Raw genomic sequence first — 25599 nt, 5'->3', positions numbered from 1 at the left:
GCACCCTTTCATCTCCTTAACGTCTTCATACAAAATCTCTAATATTACACTTCTATAACTTATGCATCTGTTTCTCTAATTCATACTTCTTCATTTTAAATGAAACATCAGCGCTTCCAACCTTTTCCTTTCCCAATCAATATTAACACTGCCAGTTTCACCTCCATTGTTTTCAGCTGAACATTATCTCCAGATTCTCAGTTTCAGCTACATGCAGATCTCACCATTCACTCCTGCAGAACAGCCTTACTAAGCCAGCCTTTCCTATCTAGTCACAAAGCTGAAGCTTTGGTCCAGATGCTCATCATTATGATGACAGATGAGTGCAACATCTTCATGTCTCTAATGAATCCAACCTGGCTCCTTCTTAATTCTTTGCAGGAGACAGTATTCTCAATTCATTTCTTTGGTTGCACCACCATTTTTGTTGCCTTTTTCAAAATAGTTCCTTTGTTTATTTACCACAGATGATGTGTCTCCATTCAGGGCCTTCCCTGTCCTGTGTCAATCTCCATACCACCTCACACACTACTCACACTGCCTCCTTCCTTCAGTTCTCATGAATGCTAGGCTTTCTACAACCGGTTATTTTTATAGGCTTTTTCAGCTTGGAAAGCCTGGGCTCCATCAGAAGAGGGGTGGCCAGCAGGGATAGGGAGGTGGTTGTCTCCCTCTGCTCTGCTCTTGTGCAGCCTCATCTGGAGTACTGTGTCCAGGTCTGGAGCCCCCAGTACAAGAAAGACAGAGAGCTGTTGGAGAGGGTCCAGAGGAGAGCCAAAAGATGATCAGGGGACTGGAGCACCTCCCCTGCCAGGACAGGCTGAGGGAGCTTGGCTTATTCAGTCTGGAGAAAAGAAGGCTGCAGGGTGACCTCATTGCAGCTTTTCAGTACCTAAAGGGAACCTGCAAAGGAGAGGAGTCAACTCTTTACAAGGGTAAATAATGGCAGGACAAGGGGAAATGGTTTTAAGTTGAGGGAGGGAAGATTTAGTTTGGATATCAGGGGAAGTTCTTTACAGAGAGGGGTGAGGTGCTGGAACAGGCTGCTTAGAAAGGTTGTGGATGCCCCATCCCTGGAGGTGTCCAAGGCCAGATTGGGTGGGGCCCTGGGCAGCCTGGTCTAGTATTAAATGGGGAGGTTGGTAGCCCTGCATGTGGCAGGGAGGTTGGAGATTCATGACCCTTGAGATACCTTCCAACCCAGGCCATTCTATGATTCCCTGATTCTGTGTTCTTAAGTTTGCTTCTGACATGTATCATTTGTTATCTTTGCTCTTACTGCTGTTGAAAAGACATGCTGCTAAAAAGATCTTTCAAATGCCTTAGGGTTTTTTTGCCTTGACACCTTAGCACAGACAGTATGTGAGGCTTCTTGTTTTTTTGCATGGGCCAGACTGCTGATATTCATGCATTATTTCTTATTATAAAGGGAATGTGTGTTTATGTTTCACGTTTAACTCCTAAGCCAAAGCACTTCTGCTCCTAGATAATAATGTAATGCAAATAATGAACGGCAGTAACATCATGCTGAATTTCCTAGGTTTGCAATGCATGATTTTATAACTACTTGTAGCGTTCTAAACATTATGCACTTGAACAGACGGACATATTCTCATATCTGGGCCTAATTGAATTATGAAGACTGGAGGCTTGCCATCTACAAGAAGGGCTACAATGAGGATCCGGGGAACTACAGGCCCGTTAGCCCAACCTCAGTGCCATGGAAGGTTGTGGAGCAGATTGTCTTGAGGGAGATCACACAGCATGTGCAGGACAACTGGGGGATCAGGCCTAGCCTGCACTGGTTCACAAAGGGCAGGTCCTGCTTGACCAACGTGATCTTCTATGATCTAGTGACCCATCTGGTGGATGAGGGAAAGGCTGTTGATGTGGTTTACCTAGACTTCAGCAAAGCCTTTGACACTGTTGCCCACAGTATTCTCCTGCAGAAGCTGGCAGCCCGTGGCTTGGACAGGAGCACTCTTGGCTGGGTAAAGGACTGGCTGGAGGGTTGGGCCCAAAGAGTGGTAGTGAATGGAGCTGAATCCAGCTGGTGACTGGTCACAAGTGGTGTTTCCCACAGGATGGTGCTGGGGTCTGTCCTCTTCAGTATGTTTATTGATGACCTGGATGAGGGCATTGAGTGCATCCTCAGTAAATTTGCAGATTAGACCAAGTTGGCTGGAAGTGTTGATTTGCCTGGGGGTAGGGAGGCCCTACAGAGGAATCAGGACAGGATGGATAGCTGGGTTGAAGCCAGCGGGATGAGGTTCAACAAGGCCAAATTCTGGGTCCTGCACTTTGGCCACAGCAACCCCAGGCAACACTACAGGCTTGGGACAGAGTTGCTGGAAGATTGTGTAGAGGAAACGGACCTGGGGGTATTGATTGATGCTCAGCTGAACATGAGCCAGCAGTGCACCCAGGTGGCCAAGAAGGCCAATGGCATCCTGGCTTGCACCAGAAATAGCGTTGCCAGCAGGAACAGAGAAGTGATTGTCCCTCTGTACTTAGCACTGGTAGGCAGCACCTCAAGTACTGTGTCCAGTTTTGGGCCCCTCACTACAAGAAAGACATTGAGGCCCTGGAGCGAGTTCAAGGAAGGGCAACAAAGCTGGTGAGGGATCTGGAGCACAGGGCTTATGAGGAGTGGTTGAAGGAGCTGGGATTGTTCAGTCTGGAGAGGAGGAGGCTCAGGGGAGACCTCATTGCTCTCTATAACTACCTGAAGGGAGGTTGTGGTGAGCTGGGGGTCGGCCTCTTCTCTCTTATAACTAGTGGTAGAACTAGAGGGAATGGCTTCAAGCTGCACCAGGGGAGATTCAGGCTGGACGTTAGGAAATACTTTTCAGAAAGAGTGGTCAGGCACTGGAATGGGCTGCCCAGGGAGGTGGTGGAGTCACCAACCCTGAAAGTGTTCAAGGAACGTTTGGACGTTGTGCTGAGGGACATGGTTTAGTGATCAGTGGGTGGTTGGACTGGGTGATCTTGAAGGTCTTTTCCAACCTTGGTGATTCTATGATTCTAAGTCTTGATGTATTAAATCTTTATGTATGGTTGGTTACAGCTAATTTAAATATAACAACCTCACCGAAATGTAGCACATTTTCCTGAATAATGTACACTAAATTTTTTCTAAGATGCACATACAGGTAAGAAAAGCATTACCAAAAAGGGCTTTTATTTAGGACCAACATATTTGCGTTAAAGGCGGATTATTTGGAAACAAGTTACTGAGCAATGCTGAATCAAAATGACTACACTCAGCCATAAATTTACAGGACCCTCTAACTACCCAGGGTAATAAGTCTTGTATATTATTACTGGGAATTCTTTCAAAGCCCAAATCATTTTTAGTTTGCAGAGCTCTCTAATTTATTTTCCATGGTTGGGAGGAATCTGCTGCTAAACTAAAAATACAGTTTTATCCCCCCCATTATCTCCATACATAAAGAGCCACAGAGCTTCAGGCTAGAATTAACATGAGATAGGCTATTATGACTGTAAGAACATTTAGCAATCCCTGTTGAGTTCACACTTTGTAATAATAAATATCCTCTCCGTAATCTCGCACTTCCCTCCCCCTGCCCCCTTTAACTTGATGCCTTGAGGAGTGTTTGAAGCTTATGATAAAATACTAACAGTATTTACCTGTTTTTTTGATAGCTTGGGTTTCCGTTTCTCCTTGGGCAAAAACATTTAAAAATACAGTATTTTCAAGTAAATGCTTTTAAAAGTATAACCCTTGATTTCAAGAATGCCCTACAGAAAAAGGATGTCCTACTGCACTTGATTATTGAAGCAAAACTAAATCTGCTTGCATATTTTATAATGAAGTTTCTTCTTTCACCAAGGAAGAACCTTGCAATCAGATGTGAAGGTTAAAAAGGATGCACTCTGCAACTCAAAAGCATTTTATTATCACCAATCAAGGTAATAATTAAAACCAGATTTCTCTAAGGAGGGACTAGACATTTAATGGGTTTTACAAAGTCCTGAATGTTATGCACGTGCTATATGGTGCAAAGAACTTATGCTGTATTAAGATTACACTGAAAGTAAAAAAAAAACCAAACAAAACTAAGGTATAACCTTGCACATGTAAATATCTCTATATATTTTGATACACTGTTTTCATACAATGCAAAACTTTTTTGCCTGATTACTATAGTAAGAATTATTATAGTATTATTACTATTTATTACTTAAATATTATTTATTACTTAAATATTATTTATTACTAAAATAAGAATTCGTTTTTTCACCTCCTTGCTAACTCCCTAACCCCCCAAAAAATTATTTGCAAATACATCCAAGAATAGAAAGTTATGATGGAAACAACATCCTTCAAATGTTCAGAGATCCAGCTGACCAAAAAAGGCTTCATTCTATACAATAACATCTCATGTTGAATATACTACAGTTTCCCACTTTTTTTTTAAATTTCGTCAGAAGCCTGTGAAGCAAATTTAGTGAACTACCAGGCAAACTATTGACATCACAGAACTCTTTGTATGAACAGACAAATTCAGTCTCCACAGATGTCCCACAGTCCTCACAAGAACAAAATAAATCAAATTATGATTCCATACCTAAATGTGTACACCTTCTCTAAACTGCACATCTTGTGAGGCACAGACGAGTAGCAGTTCTTTGAAAAGTGATCTATTTTAGACAGACAAAAGAAGAACCAATTATTTGTGAGACTAACAAAACACTGTTTCACATACATGCCCAACTCAACTCAGATTGCGAAAAGACAACAAGACTGAATGTCTTGTTTTCCATCTTTCATATTCACTTTGACAGAATTTTCTAAAATTTATGGAAAATATCTTCCTGGGAGGTGAAGTCAAAATGTTTTAAAAATAAACCATGTTTTAAAATATAAACCATTTTAAATAGATAACCCACTGATTAATCTTGTAGTTCACTGACTTCATTCCCATCACAAGCTGGCTTATTCTAACATTTTTTTTACTTGAACAAAATTCAGTAATTTTATTTGTAGGCCATTAAATACTTTTTGTTACTAAATATACCTTTAAATTTAATTTCAGTGTTTCTGAAGCTTTCATACCTGAATATTTGCCAGATGGAACTCCTCCTCTCTTCCAATGAATGAGGTACTTTCCAACTCCTGTGAGTTTTGCAGAAAAATTATTGAAAAGTTGTGTGACCTTTAAGATGGGAGTAAGATGCACGATTTAAAACTTTTTTTTTTTTATACATAAAAATCATTTAAATTTGACCAAGAAGAGAGAAGAATTTCAGAGCTATAATACCAGAGAGAACCTGGAGCATCTCACGGCTGCACCATTTCCACTACTCCTCTCAATCCTCTCCATTCTCTCCTCTAGGACCTTCTTCATTTACTCCTACTGTTTCTGCCTTTTAAATTCTTATTCGCAAATTTCCATGCAGGCTTTTTGCTCCATACACACCTTATACAATGGCCACTCATCCTCCCTTGCACTTTTCCAGATCACCTTCTTCCTAGCTAGTCACAGCCTGTTCTCACTGAATACCTTGCCACCACCTCCCTGCTCTGCAAAGGATGCTGTTTTCCATGTTACTAATGAGTGCAATTAGAGATAACATCATGATACATGCCAACAGGCTTCAAGGGAGTCAAACACATAAATCAACCATAACTTTCAGTCTATGAAATAGTTGATTCTTGCACAGGAAAAAAAAATTCAAGCGTTTAGTTGAGGTGCAACTTAAATTTCTACAGGCACTACAGTTCTCTTCCTGATGTTTGCTTTTACTCCCTTTCCCAACTCAAACTATCTTTGTATTTCAAGGCGTAAGGTACATAAGCCTTTACAGCGTGATCTCACAAACTCCTAGTTAGATGTGTAGCTGATGTGCCTGTTTTCATTGGAGTTTCTCCATGATAAAGCGTGTGCAAGCCTCTGTGGGACTTGGCATATACCCAGTTATTGAGGCCCCAAAGACACTTATTTTTACAAACTTATTTTATGCTTTAAGCATTTCATATAACAATACATTTATACAGTTCTTTGATCGTTTATCTGTCAGGTTCCTCTAATTTTCAGTTTACTCACTTCATTCTTTACTACACATGGCCCCATTTAGTTTTTTTTGTATCTGCAGATGAGGGCCCAGAATAGATCAAACAGAGTTCTGAATTTGGGTCATTATTCACAAAACATCCCAAGACAGCCTGTCTTAGCTTGTCAGATAAAGTTCACTTGTAAAGTTTCCCTCACACTAGAAATGAAGATAAGGAGTCTAACAATTTTCATTAGACTAACTGATACAGTCAGAAAGCTTCAAAGGTTTGAAGCACAACCTTGAGAGTAATCTCAAGACTCAAATTCACCTCTATTTTTTTTTTTTTCCTCCAGGTGTGTCAGAGGAGTATTTTTCTGCATCAGCCTTTATATCAAAAGTATGAAAAAGGTATGACTTGCAAGGGTATCTCCACATCAGTCATTTTGTCTGAGAACCTGAACACATTCAGTTTTAAGTAAACTGAACCTAGTCACCTGGTTTAAATTAAAAATGTGCTTGAATATTTAAATGGATGGCAGAGTAGCTTATATATGCACACACACACAGTTATAATTTTTTGTCCTTCCATTTGAACGTGCTCAATTTTAAGTTCATACAGAATCACACCATCCTTCGGAAACCCTGCCCTGCAGAAGAGAGCACTTTGGCCCTCATAAATGCACTTACACTACTTGTGTTGATCATATCTGTAAGATAGAGTGGGCTAGGGCAATGGAAGCCAGCTGGCATCAGCTGTGCCTGGAACAGGGCAGCATCTAGACCCTTTCTACAGAGGCCATCCCCCTAACCAAACCTTGCCACCTACACCCAATAAACAAGCAATAACAAATCTGAAGAAATTAAATTTTTCACACCTGCAATATATCACAGTCCCCAACCAACTAGAGAGTCGGCTCCCAGCCAGTTCTCTTGAATGTTTTCATCAATGATTTGAATACAGGAGTTGAAGGTGTACTAGAGAAGTATGCAGATGACAAAAGTAGGAAGACCTGTTGACTCCTTCAAGAGCAGAAAGGCCTTGTGGAGAGATGGTGGCAAATCAGAGGGCTGGACAGTTGCCACTTACATGGAGTTCAACAAAAGCAGCACAGAGAGCAGGCCTTGAAGGGCAAGGTGCATAAAAAGCAATTGAGGTCCCTTGGTTGGTTCAGAGCAGAGGAGCTGAGGGGTGGCCTCATGACGGCTGCAGCCCCTTATAGGGAGCGGAGGGGCAGCACTGAGCTCTGCTCTGTGTGACAGATACAGGGTTCGAGGGAACGGCATGGAGCTGTGTCAGGGGAGGGCAGCTGGGGGTTAGGGACAGGCTCTGCACCAGAGGGTGGTGGGCATGGAGCAGCTTGCCCAGGGCAGTGGGCACCGCCACAAGTGCCAGAGTTCAGGAAGCACTTCAACATCGCTGCCAGCCATAGGATTTGGATTTTGGGTGGTCCTGTGTGGAGTTGGGAATTGACCTCAGTGATCCCTGTGAGTCCCTTCCAGCTTGGGATATTCTGTGATCATTGTTTCCCTCATCACAAGACAATGTTCAGGAAGAAGTTTTGTGGAAAAATGATTTTCTGGCTGCACAGCTAATTAGCTCATTTGAAGAACAGCGTAAACTGCTCAGTCTTTCTCTCAGAAAAGTGGGGAACTGAATGTCCATCACAAGTTCTCTCCTCCCCTTCATCTGTGCATTTTTAATGCCAGAATTTCAGTTGTGCTGGCTAACTCATTTCTAAGCGATCAGATGGAACAGATAGTAGCGGACATACAGAAATAAACTTGCAAAATGTGCATCGTTCACCTTACAGCGAACTGTTAAAACTCACAGTATTTGATGTCATCATGCATGACCTAGATTTCGGTGTAGCAACTAGCTACTTGGAATTGATTTTCCAGAAATACAGATTTTAAGTATCACTGTCGTAAAATCCACATAAATCTTTACACTGCTGCTATGCTATTCCAAGAGATTGTTTTTCCATGCGAGGTTATAAAAGCAGGGCTGATCAGGGACCATAAGCACAAAGACAACCTGGGAAGGCATTATGTCCAGATGTCAAAATACACTTCTACATGACAATTGTTTGCTTTTCCTTACAAAACACACTAAAAAAAAAAATAATAAAAAAAAGACTTTAAACCAGTATTAAATATTCATGTACGTTCTTCAGCTATGATTTTATTTTCTTATTAGTTGGTGTAGACATCAGTTAGCAACAGCTACGCTGTGACTACCTTATTAAAAATTGAGGATTGTAATTAGACTCTGAAAGCCAGAAACATTATTACTTTTTACACTGTTCTCTCTTGTGCCCCACGGTAGCTACGAATAGGCAGCAGATGCCTGCTTCCCGCACATCGTGAACACCGACAGCTCGGGCAGCAGAAGGCAGCGGCCGACCCGAGCCGCCGCCGCCGCCGCCGCCGCCGCAGACGAGGGAGGCGGAGAAGCGCCGCAGCCCGGCCCTGGCCCGCCCCTTGCCTTGGGGAGGAGGAGCCGGGCGCCGTGAGCTGTCGGGCCGCTTCCTGGTCACCTGAGGAGGAGGAAGGAGCCCGCTGAGGCTCAGGGGTCTCCGGCGGGCTCGGGACCGGGCGCCAGCATGGCTTCGCTTTTTAAGAAGAAGACTGTGGACGGTGAGCGCGGCTGACGGCGCCCAGGGGAGGGCGGTGGCGGTGCCCTCGGGGTGGCCCGGGCCCGGCGTCCCGGAAACTCGGGGGGACTCATCGGGAGGCACCTGGGGGCGGAGGCGAAAGACGCCGTGCCCCCCACGGGGCGGCTGGGCTACGGGTGGCGGTGGAAGCCGGACCCCGGCGATCCCCTTCCTGTGGGTGCCGGAGAAAAAGAGAACAAACGCCGTTCGTTGTCAGCGAGGGAACAAAACGAGCTGTGGGGAGTTGGTGGAGCCGGAATAAACAGAGAGACGAGTCGTGCTGGTCCGGGGAACGAGGGTTGTCCGTGGTGTAGGGGTGGGCGGCTGAGCATCGCTGTGCTCCCCAGCAGAAGGCTGCGGTCGCTGAGCTCCCTGATGCACTTGTGTTGTGCGGGCCTTCCGACAAGTTGGTCTCGTCATTTCCACAGCCAGTCTGTGGGCACAGTGTTCAAACAGACGCAGCAGTGACCTTCTCGAGAGTAAAGCCAGAAAAGATTGCTTACCTCACAAGGAAGTCCTGCGTGCAGCTGTCAGCTCTCGCAAAAAGCGTTGCCTCGTGTAGCCAACACCCGGGGCAGGGGCATGCCAGGTGTGGGCACAAGCCCCCAGGCTGGCTGCATGGTTTGGCGGATGCTTTAGCAAGGAGCTGGACTTGATGATCCCCAAAGGTTCCTTTCAACCCCTGTGATTCTGTGATGTTCCTTGCCGGATCATTTGGGTCTTCATTTGAAAGCTGCGTGCCAAAAGTGACGTTGTGTGCTAGCCAATTGTACTTCGCACAGGAAGAATACGTATCTGCTCTCGTTCCTTCCCATTTCTGGTGCACAGTCTGTGGGGAGGAAGGAGGAGATGACGCTACATTCTCATGACGGCACCAGGTCAGGCCTTGCCAGTCATCTCTGGTCCAGCCGGTTTGCAGGAACAGAGGTGTGCCCTCTTGCCCACACAGGTGTGTGAGTTCAGGTGCTTCCTAGGATGGCCATCAGCAAAAGGAACAAAGCTAGGAACTTGCTTCTCACTTTGCTGTGTAGCCGATACAAGTTCTTGTCCCTCATTTGCAAAAACAAATGGAAGAGCTTGTAATTGCAAGCAAGCATTGTTTTCAGTGTGTTGCTGTCTTTAGTTTAAGCTATGCTGTGAGATCAGAGAGGAAGAAAACAAGCATTGTGCTAGCCCATATGGTCTCATGACAGTTTTATTTCTTATTGTCCTGAAGTTTCTATTTCTCAAGTTTTCTTTTCTAAAGGAATTTAAGATGCTGTAGTTAGAGCAGGTAGTCTTGTATGTAGCTGTTAAACCTTTTCTTTCATTTTCACGCATGCAGCTGTCCAAGTAATATCCATTTGTCTGCCTTTCAAGTTACTTGCCTGTAGCATTGTATTCACAATAATTCTCACTGCTGCTTTGCTCATGTGTAGAATGTAGTGTTATGTTCTGTATCATCTTTCAGCTTTTCGTTAATGTCCATTGAAAACTCCGTTTCCTGAGGATGATCTTTATGTAGTTCTGGGAGTAATGGTAGCACTGCAGAAGGGAATCTGTTTTCACAGAGTTTGTTTGCAATATATGTTTATTTGGTTGAAAACATTTGGTGGGAGTGGGCAATGTGTATGTACCTGCTGCTGATGTTTTTGTTTTTTTTTTTTTTAGTTAGAACCTATTCAAGGTTGAATTATTTTCAGCCCTGGATGTTTTACAGTATTTCTTAATGGGAGAAAACAGAATCTGAGTGCTTCTTTGTACCTAGAAAAACTGATGCCAGCCTTAAAAAAAAAATAAAAATAATTAAGAGTGGCTGTGTATCAGCAATTAATCTTTTACATCCTTTATGGCTTTATTTCTGTTCATAACTATCCATTTGCACTGATTTTTCTCATGCCTAAGCCTTTTTCAGTACTGTAGCAGAACCCCATTGTGGCAGTCCTTCTGTGGATTAGACACAAAATTTAAGTGATAGTGTGCTCCTGTTAAATTTCCATGCAAAATTTATCTAGTAGTAGATATATGCATTAGAAATAGATGAATCTCCTCCTGAAAGCACCAGCTTATTTCCTTTATAAAGGTCATAGGATTCTGAGTCAGATGCAGGCCTCTTGCCTTCGCCCAGGTGAATCACACCTGTGCACCTGCTGTAAATTCTAACAAAAGTTAACTGCAACTGGCATGAGTGGTGCCCATATTGTAAGAAATTCTTGCTTTTACTAAGTGGATATTACCAATTAGTAAGCAGAATGGATGAAACATCTGTGGAGGATGTTACATTTCTTGTGATAGTGTTCAAGCATCTGCTTACTACATCAGTTGTAGTACACCAGAAAGTGTTATGCTATAAAGTCCTCCACTTTTGTACTGAAATACTCTTAGCCAGTTATTAACTTTTGGGAAAAGTGTAAGAATTCTTGCTTCTTGGTCTGACTTAAAGTTGAGTTGTAGAGATGTGTTATATTTATGGAGGAAAATAATCATCTTTGTTGAGCCATAATAAGGTCAGAAGACAGATCCTGGACTTCCATTTAAAAGCATCTTCACTGCTTTAGTGGAAGTACACTTCCACTAGGTCCTGAGAACACCATAACTTCTCTGGAATCATCTGTATTAGGTTTCTTCACCTGACCTCCCTGTTGCAGTTAGGTCTGACTTGTTGACAAAATCTGAATTCATATTGAATATGTTAATCCTGAGTTACAGCTGAAACTTGCAGAAAAGTGTCTGTATCTAATCCTTACTGGGTGGTTAAGGATCTTGCTGTGGTGCAGAGGTTATGCTAAGTTATATGGCCTGTGCTGTTGAAGCTATGCTATAGTTACACTGTGTACATCAAATTGTACGTTGCCTGTATTTTCATGTATTTGAGTTGCTGATAGTTCTGGTAGCTGACTTTGTTTTGAACGAAAAGCTGTCCAAAATACAACATGTGTGCAGAGTGCTTGGCAGACAAGATGTTTATATACTACTGAAAAGTTTTCCTAGCTGTAAATATTTTTTTTCCAGATATAATAAAGGAGCAAAACCGAGAGCTAAGAGGTACACAGAGGACTATAACCAGAGATAGAGCAGCACTTGAAAAACAGGAAAAACAGCTGGTAAGTAGAGCAGAGAATTTCGTTTTAAAAACAAACAGCTGCCTAATGTAACAACTTGCAAAGTGCTAAAGATAGTGCTCAATGGATAACAGTTGAACGCTGAAAAAATTGGCTCCTCCTTTTTGACTTTTCAGTTATTAAAATTTTGTTGGAAAACAATTTAAAAGTGATTCTGATGCTCAGTCTTTAACATAGAGAAAGAAACAATGCATTTGGATTTAATCACTACATCCACATTTTTTCTCTCCGTTTTTAGCATTCTCTATCCTTCAGAACATGATATTTTTTCATACTAGGCTTTCAATCAATGGTATAGTAATGGAAAGACTAAATGATGTTTATGCTGACAGTTTTTCTTACTGTAGGTATTATGAATATCCCTATAGCATTATTCTTCTTGTTCAGCTAGAAGTTTCATAAAACTAGCCAATAATGTTAAAAATATTTGCCTAAATTAAAACTTCTTTAAAACTTCATGTGTGGGAGCTATCATGTATTCAATGAATGGATGCTGCAGCTGTGTGGCAGCATAATTAGATAAATGGATGTGACAGGTGGTGTGGTTTGATGCATGAAGACATGGTCTGACTGGGAAAAGCTATGTAAATCCAGGCAATGTTTCAGTAGCTGCTGAGGTGGTGTTTCATGACAGCAGACCTTGAGAGCTAAAATGAGGTCACACAGTTTCTTGAAGCTTTACAACAGGTAGTTTGTAATAGATTACTCACTGATAAGGCTTTTTCAGTAGGAAATATTCTAATTCTAAAAATACCTTAATTTTCATGATTATTTGTGACATTAAATTCTATCAGAAATTTTTTTGATGTTTGGGAGGATAAAAATGAAATTATGTCTTCAAAAGAAGTTAAAATATGCTCTTCGGTTAAGACAATTAATGGAGATCAAACACTGCTTTGTAAGAGTCAGATCCTACTTATCTATCAGTCAATCTCAGAACATTTTATTATGTTCTTTCCTCTGAAAGAGAATCCCTGATACTATGCAGACACTTCTATTTCAGTTCAGGAACCCAATATGACTATATTCATTTTATTTTTTTCAGAAGAACCTAACTGAGTTGGATAAACTAGCCCCAAGCCACTGAAAAAAAGCCTATACTGTATTGCAGCTTGCTATCCAAATTCTGCTAAGTTAAGAATAAAATAATAAATATTTTATTTGGTTTATTATCTGGATTATTTGTAGTGATGTAGCAGTGATTGATTTTGGTTTATCTTTCAAAAAAGTCAAGTAATAAATGCTACTTAGTACTCTCACTGAGAGAATCTTTATTTGCAGATGTTTGCTATTAAAGAATTCAGTTTAAACTAATCTCTTCAGTCATTTGCAATATTTGAGGTATGGAAATACACAAAATTCTGGCCCTACTGTGGAATTTTGTTTTTGTGGTCTCTGTGAGCTACAAATGAAAAGGCATAATTTGAAAAAATCCCTGCTAACAGAATTATTTGTGCCAAACTTTTCCCTGGTACTTCTGTACCTGCAGTTTCCCTGAGCTGAAAAATAAGTTTGTTTCTTGTTAGCCAGTAGTGTCTACATTAAGTGCATGTTGATGTAGATAAACCATAGTGCTTTATTATGTGATGAGTTCAGGTAAGTGATGTGGGCAAATAGAACCTTTGTTTCCTATCTTTATTTACTTATTCCCCCAAAATTTATGAGATTATCTCTGAGTTGAAGAACTAGCAGAGCCTATGGCCTCACTGTTTCTTCCATGGGCAGTGCAGCAGGAGTGCTAGTAAATGCAAGAAATCAAAAAAGATTAGAGTCATGGCACTAATAATTGGCTGGACATAATTATTTCTTCACTTTTTTTTTTTTTTTTTTAAATGTTACTCCATACCCAGACACAGAATTGAATATTCACATAGAAATTAATGTGACATTATATAAAAGTTGAAGTGAAACCTTTTGGGAAACTGTGCCACTGTACTACATGATTCAGTTTGGATTTTAAATACAAAGCAGGACAGCTTCGTATTTATTCTATGAAATAACCTTGAATAACCTCAGTAAAAAATCAGTTAACTGTTGATATAACTTAAAATCCTGGAGAAAAAAAAAAAAAAAAGCAATAGGAAATAGTTAACACTAAAAATTCCTGAACTTGGGACTTTATTATATTATTTGAATGTTTGCTTTCGTTGTTTGTTTGTTTAATAGGAATTGGAAATAAAGAAAATGGCTAAGACTGGTAATAAGGAAGCCTGCAAAGTTCTGGCCAAACAGCTTGTACAACTGCGGAAACAGAAAAATCGAACGTATGCTGTTAGTTCTAAAGTCACTTCTATGTCAACTCAAACAAAAGTCATGAACTCTCAGATGAAGATGGCTGGAGCTATGTCAACTACAGCAAAAGTAAGGTGTTACAAGCATATGCTGCATTTTAATGTAAACGTGGAGACATTTTGCATGCTGTAACTAATGGAATCAACCATAGTGCTTACTACCATCAACAGTGCTGAGGATACAGTAGGGGAATATAACTTGATTTGTATTATGAATTCTTTGTCCACTTAGTCCTGCCAGTTAGAGCCTAACTGGGAGTACCTTCTTAGTCGAGACATCTGTCAAATGTTTGCATGATGAAATTCACCTTTAAGACCAGTGGAATGGCTCTTCCAGTGGACAAAAATACACCACCACCAAAAAAATGACAGGCAACCATGCAATTACAATTTCTTGCTTGTATGTCATGTCACAAGCAGGTTTTACTGGGGAAAAAGTGGGGAATGCTTCATCTGGAAATCAAGGCAGTGTGTAACAGGAGCTTTAGAGCTTGTGTAAGGTAGGTTATTACTTGAGATGATACATTTCTGAGGAAATTTAATCTGGGGTTCCCTGTCATTTTCAGTCTCTGTGCTCTAAGGAACCAGTATTGCATTAAGTTTTCTCACAAATCTTAGGTCATAAAAGACTCTGAAAAATCTCAGTTATCACAGTCTTATGAACTGTTTCCCATTTCCTTGAACTGATAAATAAGGAACTTGCTTTTGGCAGCAGGATTGTTCAACTTGAGATATAGAGAATAGAAGATGCACAAGTAATTACAGATAAATAGTACTTCTGTCACAGTCTGAGATAAATCCAGTTATGTGCCTTGCAGCTTAATGCAGAAAGTAATTATTGCTGTGAAAAAAATATTTAGAGGAGTATGTGGCAGAAACGAACCCATCCAGTGATGAAGTTGTAGCTCTGCAGCAAACTTTATTTTTCAGGATTAACCCACAAAGAAGTGGCGTGTCTGACTACACGACCAATCAGGTTAAACAGTTTACTGAATATATTCCCTAAGAGTCTTGCATGGGAACAAATTGATCTTGCTTTTTAATTAATTATTACATCAGTAGAAAAATATATGCAATCAGTTGCCTCAAGAGGCACAACAAATACATGAATGCAAAACTTCCAAAATATCATCAATATGGTTTTTAGCCTTGTGTGGCACAAATTTTGGATAAAGTCCAGTGAATAGTCACCTGTTTTTTTTAATCATGGGTCTGACCTCTGTTTGCTAAAGATACATAAATCAATGTAGTACAAATATTTTTTTTATATTCATCTATGAGTAGAAGAATTCTAAACAACTAACACCCTACAAGTCCAGAACAAGTTCTTCAATTAAAATAATAAGAATAGGGACACAACCTTTGAAATCCAGGTAATGTTTGAAGCATACTATTTTATCATAATTGAGATGGTGGTCAGGCACTGGAACAGGCTTCCCAGGGTGGTGGTTATGGCACCGAGTTTGCCAGAGTCCAAGAAGCATCTGGACAACATTCTCAGTCATATGGTCTGATTTTGGGTGATCCTGTGTGGAGTCAGAGGTTGGACTTGATGATCCTTACAGATCCCTTCCAGCTTGAGACATTCTGTAGTCACTTCAAGCAAAATCAGAAGTGAAAGAAGTAGTGCTTCTATGAAGTAGTAGTGGATGTACTGGCTAATTTAAGGGATGCTCTCAAGCCAACTGTTACCTTCTTGGATATACTCTTTCATTTATATTGCTCACACCTATATTTGGGTTTAGACATCCCATGAGAGATGTAGAAGCATGCTTTTTATAAGCAAAGACAGCTGTGTACTTCTAGTAAAACAGTTGATCTGTACTCAATACAAGAGTTCACTGTAAGCTAACGTGAGCACTTATTTGCTTTTCACAAAAAAAAGAATCATTTTTCCATGAAATTGTATCATAAGGAAATGATTGCAATTTAGTGTCTGTCCCCTAGTGGTGGTTGAAATAAGTGTTCTTCAACCAAATAAAAAACCTACAGCCATTTACCTCTAAAATGTATAGCCTGCAAGTAAGGAAATGTTTTCCCCTTCTTTTCATTAAGATCAGGCAGATTTTTCCAAGTATAAAGGCGCAAGAAAGGCATATATATTTAAAAGAGTTTATCTATTAGTTTAGTAGAAAGCAGTATTTCTTACTAGATGCAGACTGTACTATTGATCTATGTGTCTGCAGTGCTCCTGGCATGTGAAATAACCAAAAAACATGAAAATTTGACTAAATTGTTTATTTTATTAGAGAAGTTTTATTCCTTCTTAATGCGTATATTGGCCTTTATTACTGTCTAACTGTATGGTAATAGTGACTTTTTCCCCCATATTATTAGACAATGCAAGCAGTTAATAAGAAAATGGATCCACAAAAGACACTACAAACTATGCAGAATTTCCAGAAGGAAAATATGAAGATGGAAATGACTGAAGAAATGAGTAAGTTCTGCATTTAGGGAAAATAGCTAGCTGCATCCCATAGTTCCCTGCAAGGTTTAAACCAGTATAGAAATACAGATGTTTGAGGTTTTATTTCTCCAAAGAAAGTGATAGCAAGTGAAAAGCAAAGAAAACTATAAATGTCTGAGCAGAGAGGCTGCCTTAGGCTTTTTGGTAGCACTGCTTTAGTAGCACATTAATCCATTCCTTCTTCATGTGAAACACTCACCATACTTCCAATAGGAACATATGGGAAGGGGAAAGGGTTTGAGACCACTGCAAGGCTTTATTGGCATAACCTAATAGGTGGTCATGGAAAAACTGCTTTTCCTGTAGTTGATCATTCTGTATATGGTTTTTGTTTTGGACTATTAGCAATTCAATAATTTCTCAGTTAAACTTGATCATCTCAGCTTTATGTACATGCTGATATGGGATTTATTTATCTCCTTACTGATTTTTAAGCCACAAACTTCCTTTTGGAGGGTGATAGATAAAGGAAGTTTTTTGTTTCTGGTAGTTTTTGTCCTTTACCAACTAGACTACAGAACTTCCCAGTGTTGCTAGCACATTTTCCTTGCCATACTAATCCTTGTCGCTGTTTTGGCCCTAATACCATAGCATGAACTCAAAAGAATATTGTTGAGCAGGTTATCAACACTTCACTTGCCCAAAATTGTATTGTTGCAATTCAGAAATTAGGTAACAATTCTGCAACTTATTTGGAAGAGGGAAGGGATTTTTAGGGAGCTGTAGATGGTGTTTTTGAAAAGAAAATATTTTAAAACATAGTGGAGTGGTAATAGAACAACTGAGCTATTTCACTGAAACCAAACGTTTTTACAAAAGCAGTCATATTGTATCATGTTATACCTCCCCACAGTTGCAGGCTTTGCAAGGCAGAAGTAAGAATACCATCTCTAATATACTGTTGCTTTTTCCTGGTATCTTATTTAGTGGTATTTTGGGAGGGTAGAAAAACAGCAGTAGATTTTTGTAGTCTCTTTGCATAATGTAATGTTTTTTTTTTTTCTTCTAAGTTAATGATACTTTAGATGATATTTTTGATGCTTCTGATGAAGAGGAGGAAAGCCAGGATATTGTTAACCAAGTGCTTGATGAGATAGGAATTGAAATCTCTGGAAAGGTATGGGTATTATGAATTATTTCACATATTTCTTCCCTTTTGTTGATTTTCACCACCCCCACCCCGAGTATTTTTTTCTAACATCCTTTATTTTAAAGTCCTGTTCTAGTAGTCAGTTTCTCATAAATGGTATTCATTTGATTAAAGAAAGTTTCTGTCTCTTCCTAGATGGCCAAAGCTCCATCTGCTTCCAGAGGTTTACCATCTGCATCAACATCAAAAGCTGCTACCATATCAGATGAGGAGATTGAACGACAGCTCAAAGCTTTGGGAGTTGATTAACTTGATGGCAATAGTCTGCCTTCTAATTATTCAGCTGCAGACAGATGTAAAAAGTGCAAATACTTTGTCAATGCAACTGATGCCTAGGAAAACTCTGAAGCTGCAGAAATGATATCTTCAAACTGATACTCTGAAGGGAGAAGGAGACCACTCTGAATCAACTGATAGGGAGAATAACACTTGCTGTGTCCATTGCATGCCATTGTCTTGAGCAGTGGACTGGGTAGGGATGTAGCTCTAATGATAAATTTATACACAGTCTGAATTCATTCTCTGTTGAATTCAAAGTTTTCTTCTCAGTTCCTTTTCTGTCCTTAAAATTGGCAGTTCTGTAGCTGGTGGTGTTATCTCCTAGGATAGCACCTGTATAATATATATCATTTTTATAAATCTATTCCTATAGAAGAATTATTAGTCTGTCATCTTGGCAGAAACGAAACTTCACCTTTACTCTTAGCTGAAATTATTTTGTTTTGATGAGAAATAGCCTTGAAAGTCCAGCAATTTAGGCAGAAAGAAAAAGCAGTTTATGCACTTCTTTCAAGTTTCTGCAGTAACTTTTAGTTGACTAAATAGCTGATTATTCTTTTTGTCAAAGGAGAAGGATACAGTCGTGCAGTTAATTCTACTGGGAAGGGATTTAGATATTAGTGAACTTCAATGCATGAAAGGCACTGATTGAACTCTATTGTACTGTAACCTAACAGTATTCCTGTGCCTTTATGTATATAAATCTAGTATTCTTGATTATTTTTTTTCCAGGATGAGTCATTGAAAGGAGAGTAAAATATAAGACAGTTTCCACAAAACATTATGGCAAGAGCTCTGATCAGCCTCAGTGATGTTTAGAAATGTACCTGTTCAGAAATGCTACTTCTGCATCTGCAAAAAGGACACTTGCCTGAAACATTTGTATATATTTTACAGTATTTCTTAATGGGAGGTAACTGTGCATAGTTGAGTTTACTGAGATATAATTGAGCACACTGATGATAAACTAAATCTAATTCTCAGTTACGAGGACAATTTTGGATGATACATGATGATTACTTGTCAGAACACTACAATAAAAGCATTCTGCTTCCATTAAGGTTTTTTTTCCTATGGTCTCTTAGCTGTGTCAGTTTGATTCTGGCTTTAGGTGGAATACATTTGACTAATGAAATAAACTTGACATTTTTAGTAGATGACTAAGTCTGAGAATGCAGTTCCCAGTTGCAACTTCCCAGATAGCATAAAGTTCCTCAGGCCCTTACTCTGCTGTAGATTATTTGCCTGGTTGTGCTAGTATAGTGGGGCTGTTCAGCAAACAGAAACAACAAAAGCACTGTTGTTACAAAGAAGAAAGTAAAATACCTCTGAAGATTGAAAACAGAAAAACTTTGAGGTACAAGTTTCTTGAAAACACTGCTGTTAGAGAAAGTGCAAGAGGAAACATTAACTTCTGTGGAACTACTGTCGTTGCACCATCTGCTTTACATTTCAAATCAGCAGACAAAAAAAGCATAGGTGAATCTTCATATGTCTTTTTTTTGTTTTTTTTTACACGGATGTTGATAACAATTAGAGAAAGTAAGGAATGTGCTATTAATTTGTGAGGCAGTGGATGTGAACATTTAAGTTTATATATTGCCTATCCCTCTAAAATGATTTTTTTAAAACAAGTTATTTTGTAAAAATCTAATAAAAGGTTTTTTTTATTCCACAGTGGTTCTGTCCTCTAGAAGTTAGTCCTAAACATCCTTCTCTTGGTGGTTTTTCTTTGCATTGTAAGATCTGTTATCTTGCCACTGACTTTTCAGCACCTGTACGATTTCTGATACCATTCCTACTGTTGGTTTTGGGAAGTTTGGGGAGCTCCTTTGGGCTCGACAGCTACAAAGCAAAACCACTGACGCAGTGCCACTCTGTTCTCTTACTCGGTATCTCTCCTTTCCTTGCCTTTTAAAGTGTGAAAATCCAAGCTTAAAGTCACAAAGACAACAGGTAAGGTCCAAAGCTTTTGAGTAACCTGCTATCCAAATTATACAACTTTTTTTTTTTCTTTTTTTTAATAGCCCCATTCTTAAATGTAAATTTACCTTTGACCCAAGCAATAAAGAAGCATAACATTTATTGAGCGTTTATGGAAGACGTAAACGTTCTGTCTGTGGGCCTTTGACTCAACATTAAGTACAGATTATGACTAAGTTTGCATTTCCTTCCTTTTGAAAAGGAGTTTCTACTCCTAGGCATTGAAGGAGAAACTGTAATGTGAAGTTAGGTATAAAGTGTAATTGATTGTATTTTGGTATTTTGGTTGAAGACCAAGATTTGTGTCCCTTCTGAGTGAAGTGCGTACTTTATTCTTTCAGTAGTTGTTAAAATTGGGTGATGTTAAAACTTCAGTGATGAGCTTTTTCCTGTATCTTTAGGGTCCTTGAAGTACAGTAATGAAGGCATTACTATTTGGCATCAGAAAGATTGCATATCTGAAGTCATCATCAAGATCTATGCAGTGTTTCTGGAGACAGTTATCCAAAGTTCTGCAGCCCTAATTAACATGAAAATCTTAGCAGAATAAAGTGTTTGTAGGTTTAGTTATATTTATTTCAATTATAGTTAGTTACATATTTTGTAGCACTCTGTAACCAAATTACATCTCCCTACTAAGAAACAAGTTCTTTTAATATTATTTTGAGTAAACTAAAATGACAAAGAAACCAACTCAGTCCCTCATACTCCTTTATCCTTGCTCACACCTTAACAGGAACTGAAAGTCTTCTATCCAGAAAGAACAGCACAATTGCTTGATGCACCTAAAAACAGCTATACTGAGGCAGACCACAGTCCATGTCACACAGAATCCCGCTCCACTGTGCCTGTAAGCAGTGCCCAAGAAAACAAAAGAGCAAGATAAAGAAAATAAAGTTTGGGAGAGAGATTAGTAGTCATCTATCAAAGTTATTTCCATAGGGTACATAATTTTGCTGCATATGGCAGTTTGAGTGGCTTTCTGTTCTGTAGGCTTAGTCACATGAATAAATTGTTGGCACTCACAGTTTCTAGTAGAGGAGTTCCACAATCTAGTCCTTACCTCACCGAGAATCACTGTTTTATGTTTAACTTTACATGTTGACTTAGTTTTTATATTATGCAGGGTGGTGAACAACCTGTCTCCATCTTTTCTGTACAGCATGTAATTCAGTAGATCACTATAACAGTCAATGTACATTACATCTCAGAGATAAAAATCTAGCTTGCTTAATTATTCCACTTACCTTTGATCAATAGCTTTGTTGATACTGTGTCCTTTTCTAGATACACTGTCTCCTTCAGATGTGGGTGATAAGAGCGTACATCAACTCAGGAGACAGGTGAACCACAGGTATAGGTATTAGCAGAAGGTTTTGTTTTGTCCTATGTTCTACTTCTAACAAGTTTCCTACAGTTACCAGTGGCAAAGTAAAAGAAAAAAAAAAAACCCATAAAACTTCAAAGAAAAATGGCACAACCCATATTTGTTAAGCAGCTACCTAAACTTACTTGCTGGCTTATAAAGCTAACTAAATGTCAGGCATCTGATCTAGGGCCTTTTCCCTCAATCAAGAATGATTGATGGCAATTAGCCAGTGAATTATTTGTTCCTAGAGAAAACTCTGAATTGCCACTTTCTCCAAGTCTAACAGCTGCAGCTGCAGCACATTAAATTGATTTCATCCAGGCATTTTTTTTTTTTTCTTTCCTTTTTTTAAACCGATTCTGCTCTGAGATGTTAGTATTTCCATGGTGACAGCTAGATGTGTTTAGGTGGTGACTGCTTCTTCCACTTAGTTTTTTTGTCACTCTTCTGTAACAAATGGCACTATGTGCCAATTTTCATTTCATTTTGCTAAGCTTCTGCAATTAGCCTTCACTTGGGAGACTTTGTGGAAGACAAGAAATCACAGTTCCATGAATTTCTCTTGAATTAACTTACAGCATGCTAAAGTGAATAAACAAATCTGTACAACTCACAGCTAAAGAAGTTAAGTATTGCTGAAAGAGAACTACAAACAATTATGTGGAAAACTGAACGTGTAAGATTACTTTATTTGGGGAGGAAGAGAACATAGAGGCTTACAGCGTCACTAGGAAGCCTTTTATAATCAATAAAATAACTTACAATATAAATAAAACTCATACTTGCCAGTAGTTTCAACATACATACAATCCTAGACTACGTAATATCAGAAGTACAGAAATGCATGCTGTTGAGTGCCAGTCATCTCAAATGTGTTTATCTTTTATCCTGTTGGAAAGCTCATGATCTGTCAACACACACACAACTGAAAAAGGCAGAGGTGTGGTCTGTGCTGCTGTGGGTGAGCTATGCTAGCATTGAGAACTAACCCACTAGGGTATGTAGCATAATTTCTCCCATTTGAATGGTTAGATTAGCATCTGCTTCTAAATTAAGGGGTTGTAGCAGTGCAATTAATCCATAAAAATATATTTCCAAGGCCAAACTTCCACGGCTGAATAAGCTTATGGCCACAGTAATAGGTGTCAGAGACAATTTAACATGCAAGAGTGTGAAAACACAATTTGTCCACGCTGATTCTAAGTGATCTTGAACGGTAAACCTCTTTGCTTTCTGTGGGCCTATTATTTAGACATTTTCTAAATCATCAGGTCTATTTAATGGAAAAATAAAATTTATCAGGCCATTACTGCTTGCTTGTACTCACTTAATTCCAGTCCTGGGAGAAGTGTAAAATACATATATGATAATGGGCTATTTAATAACAACAAGCAGGGTTGATGAGATGGCTTGATAATCTGTCCCTGGTGAGTACTGAAGTCCTTAATTTAGTTTCTTGGTGTCTGGCTTTCTGATAGGTAGAGCTCTGGCACTGTCACTGGTTTTTGTTAGCTTATTGTCGTGGGGTTGTTCTGTAAGTTTTTATTGTTCCTTTTTGCCTGCTTTTTCTCTCCAGGCTACAGGATGACAAGGGGTTATTCTCAGTTGTTGGGGTGTAAGAGAGAGTGGGAATATACAGTGCAGTAAATGCTTTGGCTACTTGTTTCAAAGCAAAAAAGCCTTGTTTTTTCACTTAATACACTCTCCCATTTAAGTGTGTCCACAAAAGGATTTAATCTTAAAAAAATATAACGCAGAGAAAGTCTGAAGTAATAATTAACTGATCATTCCCTACTTTTTCCCATCAAGCCATAAACTCTTAATGCAATAGCTAAAACTACCCAAACCAAACCTTAAGGCATGCAATGAATTGGCAGGAAATACCTTTTATAACTAGCATTAGAAAATGTCACTTGAACTTAGCACCTGTTTAAGGCAGTGGTACACTGAAACCAAGAACATGTGAGGAGCCATGTTGACACCTCAGTATTGGTAAGCTTATTCTACCATAAATAAAGACTGTAGCTATGGCACATCTTTCATGTCTTCAGTTTGAAAAGACCCAAGACTACTTGAAGTAGTTCAGTTGGAGATGTACAGCATCTGTGAGCTTGTCCCTGAAATCAGCCAGTTTTTGGAAGGCAGCTTTACAGTCCTCATCTTACACTCCTCTACTGCCTTCCTGGATCACTCACATTCACTGACAGTCCTCCAGGATCCCATCTTTGGCCATAAATAGATACTCAACGCTATCAACACTGCAAGCTTAGGATCACTTCTTCATGTTCTCCTCTTCCTCGAAGTTCTAACTTCTTTTTGATGTTTAATTTAGTGAACTCAGTGCTCAATGCTGGGGGTGGGACCATGTAATGTGCCTAATGGCTCATCATCTCATAAAGGTTAGCTCAATTAGATAGCTAGATGGGCTGGGGGTACGGCACGTATGCAGACAGGCTGAGGCAAAAATCTTTCATGAGCTACAGCTGCTGACACAAGCACTGTAACCTTTCTTCATGAGTAACACAAAGGATTTGTTTCCTCATGCTTAGGGTACCTACGATGGGGATTCCCTGTTAATCATTCAGTACAATGCAGACTGTGAGGGCACAGCACAGGGAAACTGCAACTATGTGTGCTATTTCTAAAGCATTTCTGGTTGAGTGATGCCTAATAGCTTCCTTGAATTTAGGCCTTCAACACTTCAGATATATGCAATAGCATTTTTTTCTTCAACATTTTACAGTGAAATCAGGCCTTCTATACCAAATTGCATCAGAAGCTGTCTAGCTTGTAAAGGAATCAAGTGTTTTACCATTTTTTTTGTTTTGTTTTGTTTTTTAAGCAACAAAGTACTTAAAATAAAGCAAAACAGAAATCCACAGCTACACATGGAAAAGCTTTACCGGCACTCGTGGTGCTCCTTGATAATAGAACTAAAGGCATTCTGATGCAGACTTGTCTTCACTCTTTTTTCCCTTTGTCTTCTGTTGCAAAACCAAACTCTCACAACTTCTTTCTCAAGATTAAGCCCCTCAGCCATCCTCATGATTTCCTGAGAAGAAGGTTTGCTTTGTTCTCCAAAGTGCCTCTCCAGGGCTTCTTTGGCAGCAATACTGGATAAAGAGACAAAATATCACTTTTAGGAACTTTTCTGACACATTCAGGCTTTTTCTGTAGTACTTCTGGAAATCAGAGATGACAACAGCAGTTTTTAGCAGTTATGTTTTCTAAAAATCAAATATCTGCTATAACCTGTTCTCAGTCAGCAATGACTAAAGTTGAACAGTACCAAAAAAAAAAGGTAAGGTAAGACTATTATCTTTGCGTAGTGTCAGATGGAATTTGCTTCCTATTTTTGTTAATGTGTTCTCAGAAATGAAAGTATCTGCAACATTTTTACATAGCCACAACAGGACGCAACCAAAGTTGGCTTAAGCAGTAGCTGTAATTTCTTCGGACACAAGAGGGCGCTTTATGCATTATACTGGAAATAATGTGCAAACGTGTGAAATACCTGCTGGAGTTCCTGCTATTTCAAATGTAGTACGTTGGTGGTCTTTCATTTGTGTGTGCATTTTGCAATATTTAGCAACATTGCCAAAACTAGCTAATTAATAGCGTAATGTTCTACACGCACAGAGATGTATAGATACCTTAATGAGAGAGCCTGGAGAGGGCTCTGGGGAGACCTGGTAGCAGCCTTTCATTATCTAAAGCAGGATTGTAAGAAAGAAGGAGGCAGACTCTTTTGCAGGGCCTGTTGTGATATGACAAGGGGAAATGGTTTCAAACTAAAAGAGCAGAGACTTAGACTGGACATAAGGAAAAGGTGTTTTATAATAAGGGTTGTGAGCCACTGAAACAGGTTGCCCAATGAGAAGGTGGATGCCCCATCCATAAGGACACTCAAGGTCAAGCTGGGTGGGACTCTGAGTGCCTGATCAAGCTGTTCATTGCAGGGGAGTTGCACTGGATGGCCTTTAAGGGTCCATTCCAACTCAAACCATTCTGTGATTCTACGATTATTTTTTTACTGAAAGTTTTTAAACTTCTAATAACAATAGAAAATTAAATAGCTTCCACAGCTGTAAATTACCAGATCCTTCAAGTCCTCAAACTGATGTCCTATATGCCTTCAAAGAAATAGTAAACATTTTATATGTTTTAATATACTGGGTATAGTCCTGAGCTTCCACTCAGTGGTCTGTGCACTTGACAGTCTGCCATATTTAATAGCCTTAGTGTAATGAGGATAGATATAAAAGCAGAAATAATAATAAG

At 39.4% G+C, this 25599-nt stretch overlaps 2 protein-coding genes across 4 annotated transcripts in view; one reads left to right on the top strand and one right to left on the bottom strand.

Annotated features, from left to right (window-relative positions):
- The first annotated feature begins 8499 nt into the window (after positions 1-8499).
- On the top strand, positions 8500-19026 carry CHMP2B (charged multivesicular body protein 2B). Its single transcript, XM_048961001.1, has 6 exons — positions 8500-8658; positions 11667-11758; positions 13943-14137; positions 16405-16507; positions 17548-17654; positions 17823-19026. Exons 1-6 carry the CDS (start codon positions 8625-8627, stop codon positions 17934-17936), a joined length of 645 nt encoding a protein of 214 aa, XP_048816958.1. The 5' UTR covers positions 8500-8624; the 3' UTR covers positions 17937-19026.
- A 125-nt stretch (positions 19027-19151) lies between these two features.
- Positions 19152-25599, bottom strand: part of POU1F1 (POU class 1 homeobox 1) — an 82909-nt gene continuing 76461 nt past the window's right edge. For all 3 annotated transcript variants that reach the window (XM_048960988.1, XM_048960975.1, XM_048960983.1), the window contains exon 7: positions 19152-24431. In XM_048960988.1, the coding sequence (XP_048816945.1) occupies positions 24218-24431 (214 nt within the window). In that variant the 3' untranslated portion in view covers positions 19152-24217. The remainder of the gene's footprint in view (positions 24432-25599) is intronic.

Source organism: Lagopus muta, chromosome 1 (genome assembly GCF_023343835.1).
Source record: "Lagopus muta isolate bLagMut1 chromosome 1, bLagMut1 primary, whole genome shotgun sequence".
In the NCBI taxonomy this organism is placed as follows: domain Eukaryota; kingdom Metazoa; phylum Chordata; class Aves; order Galliformes; family Phasianidae; genus Lagopus; species Lagopus muta.
This window is presented reverse-complemented; position numbering and strand designations above follow the sequence as displayed.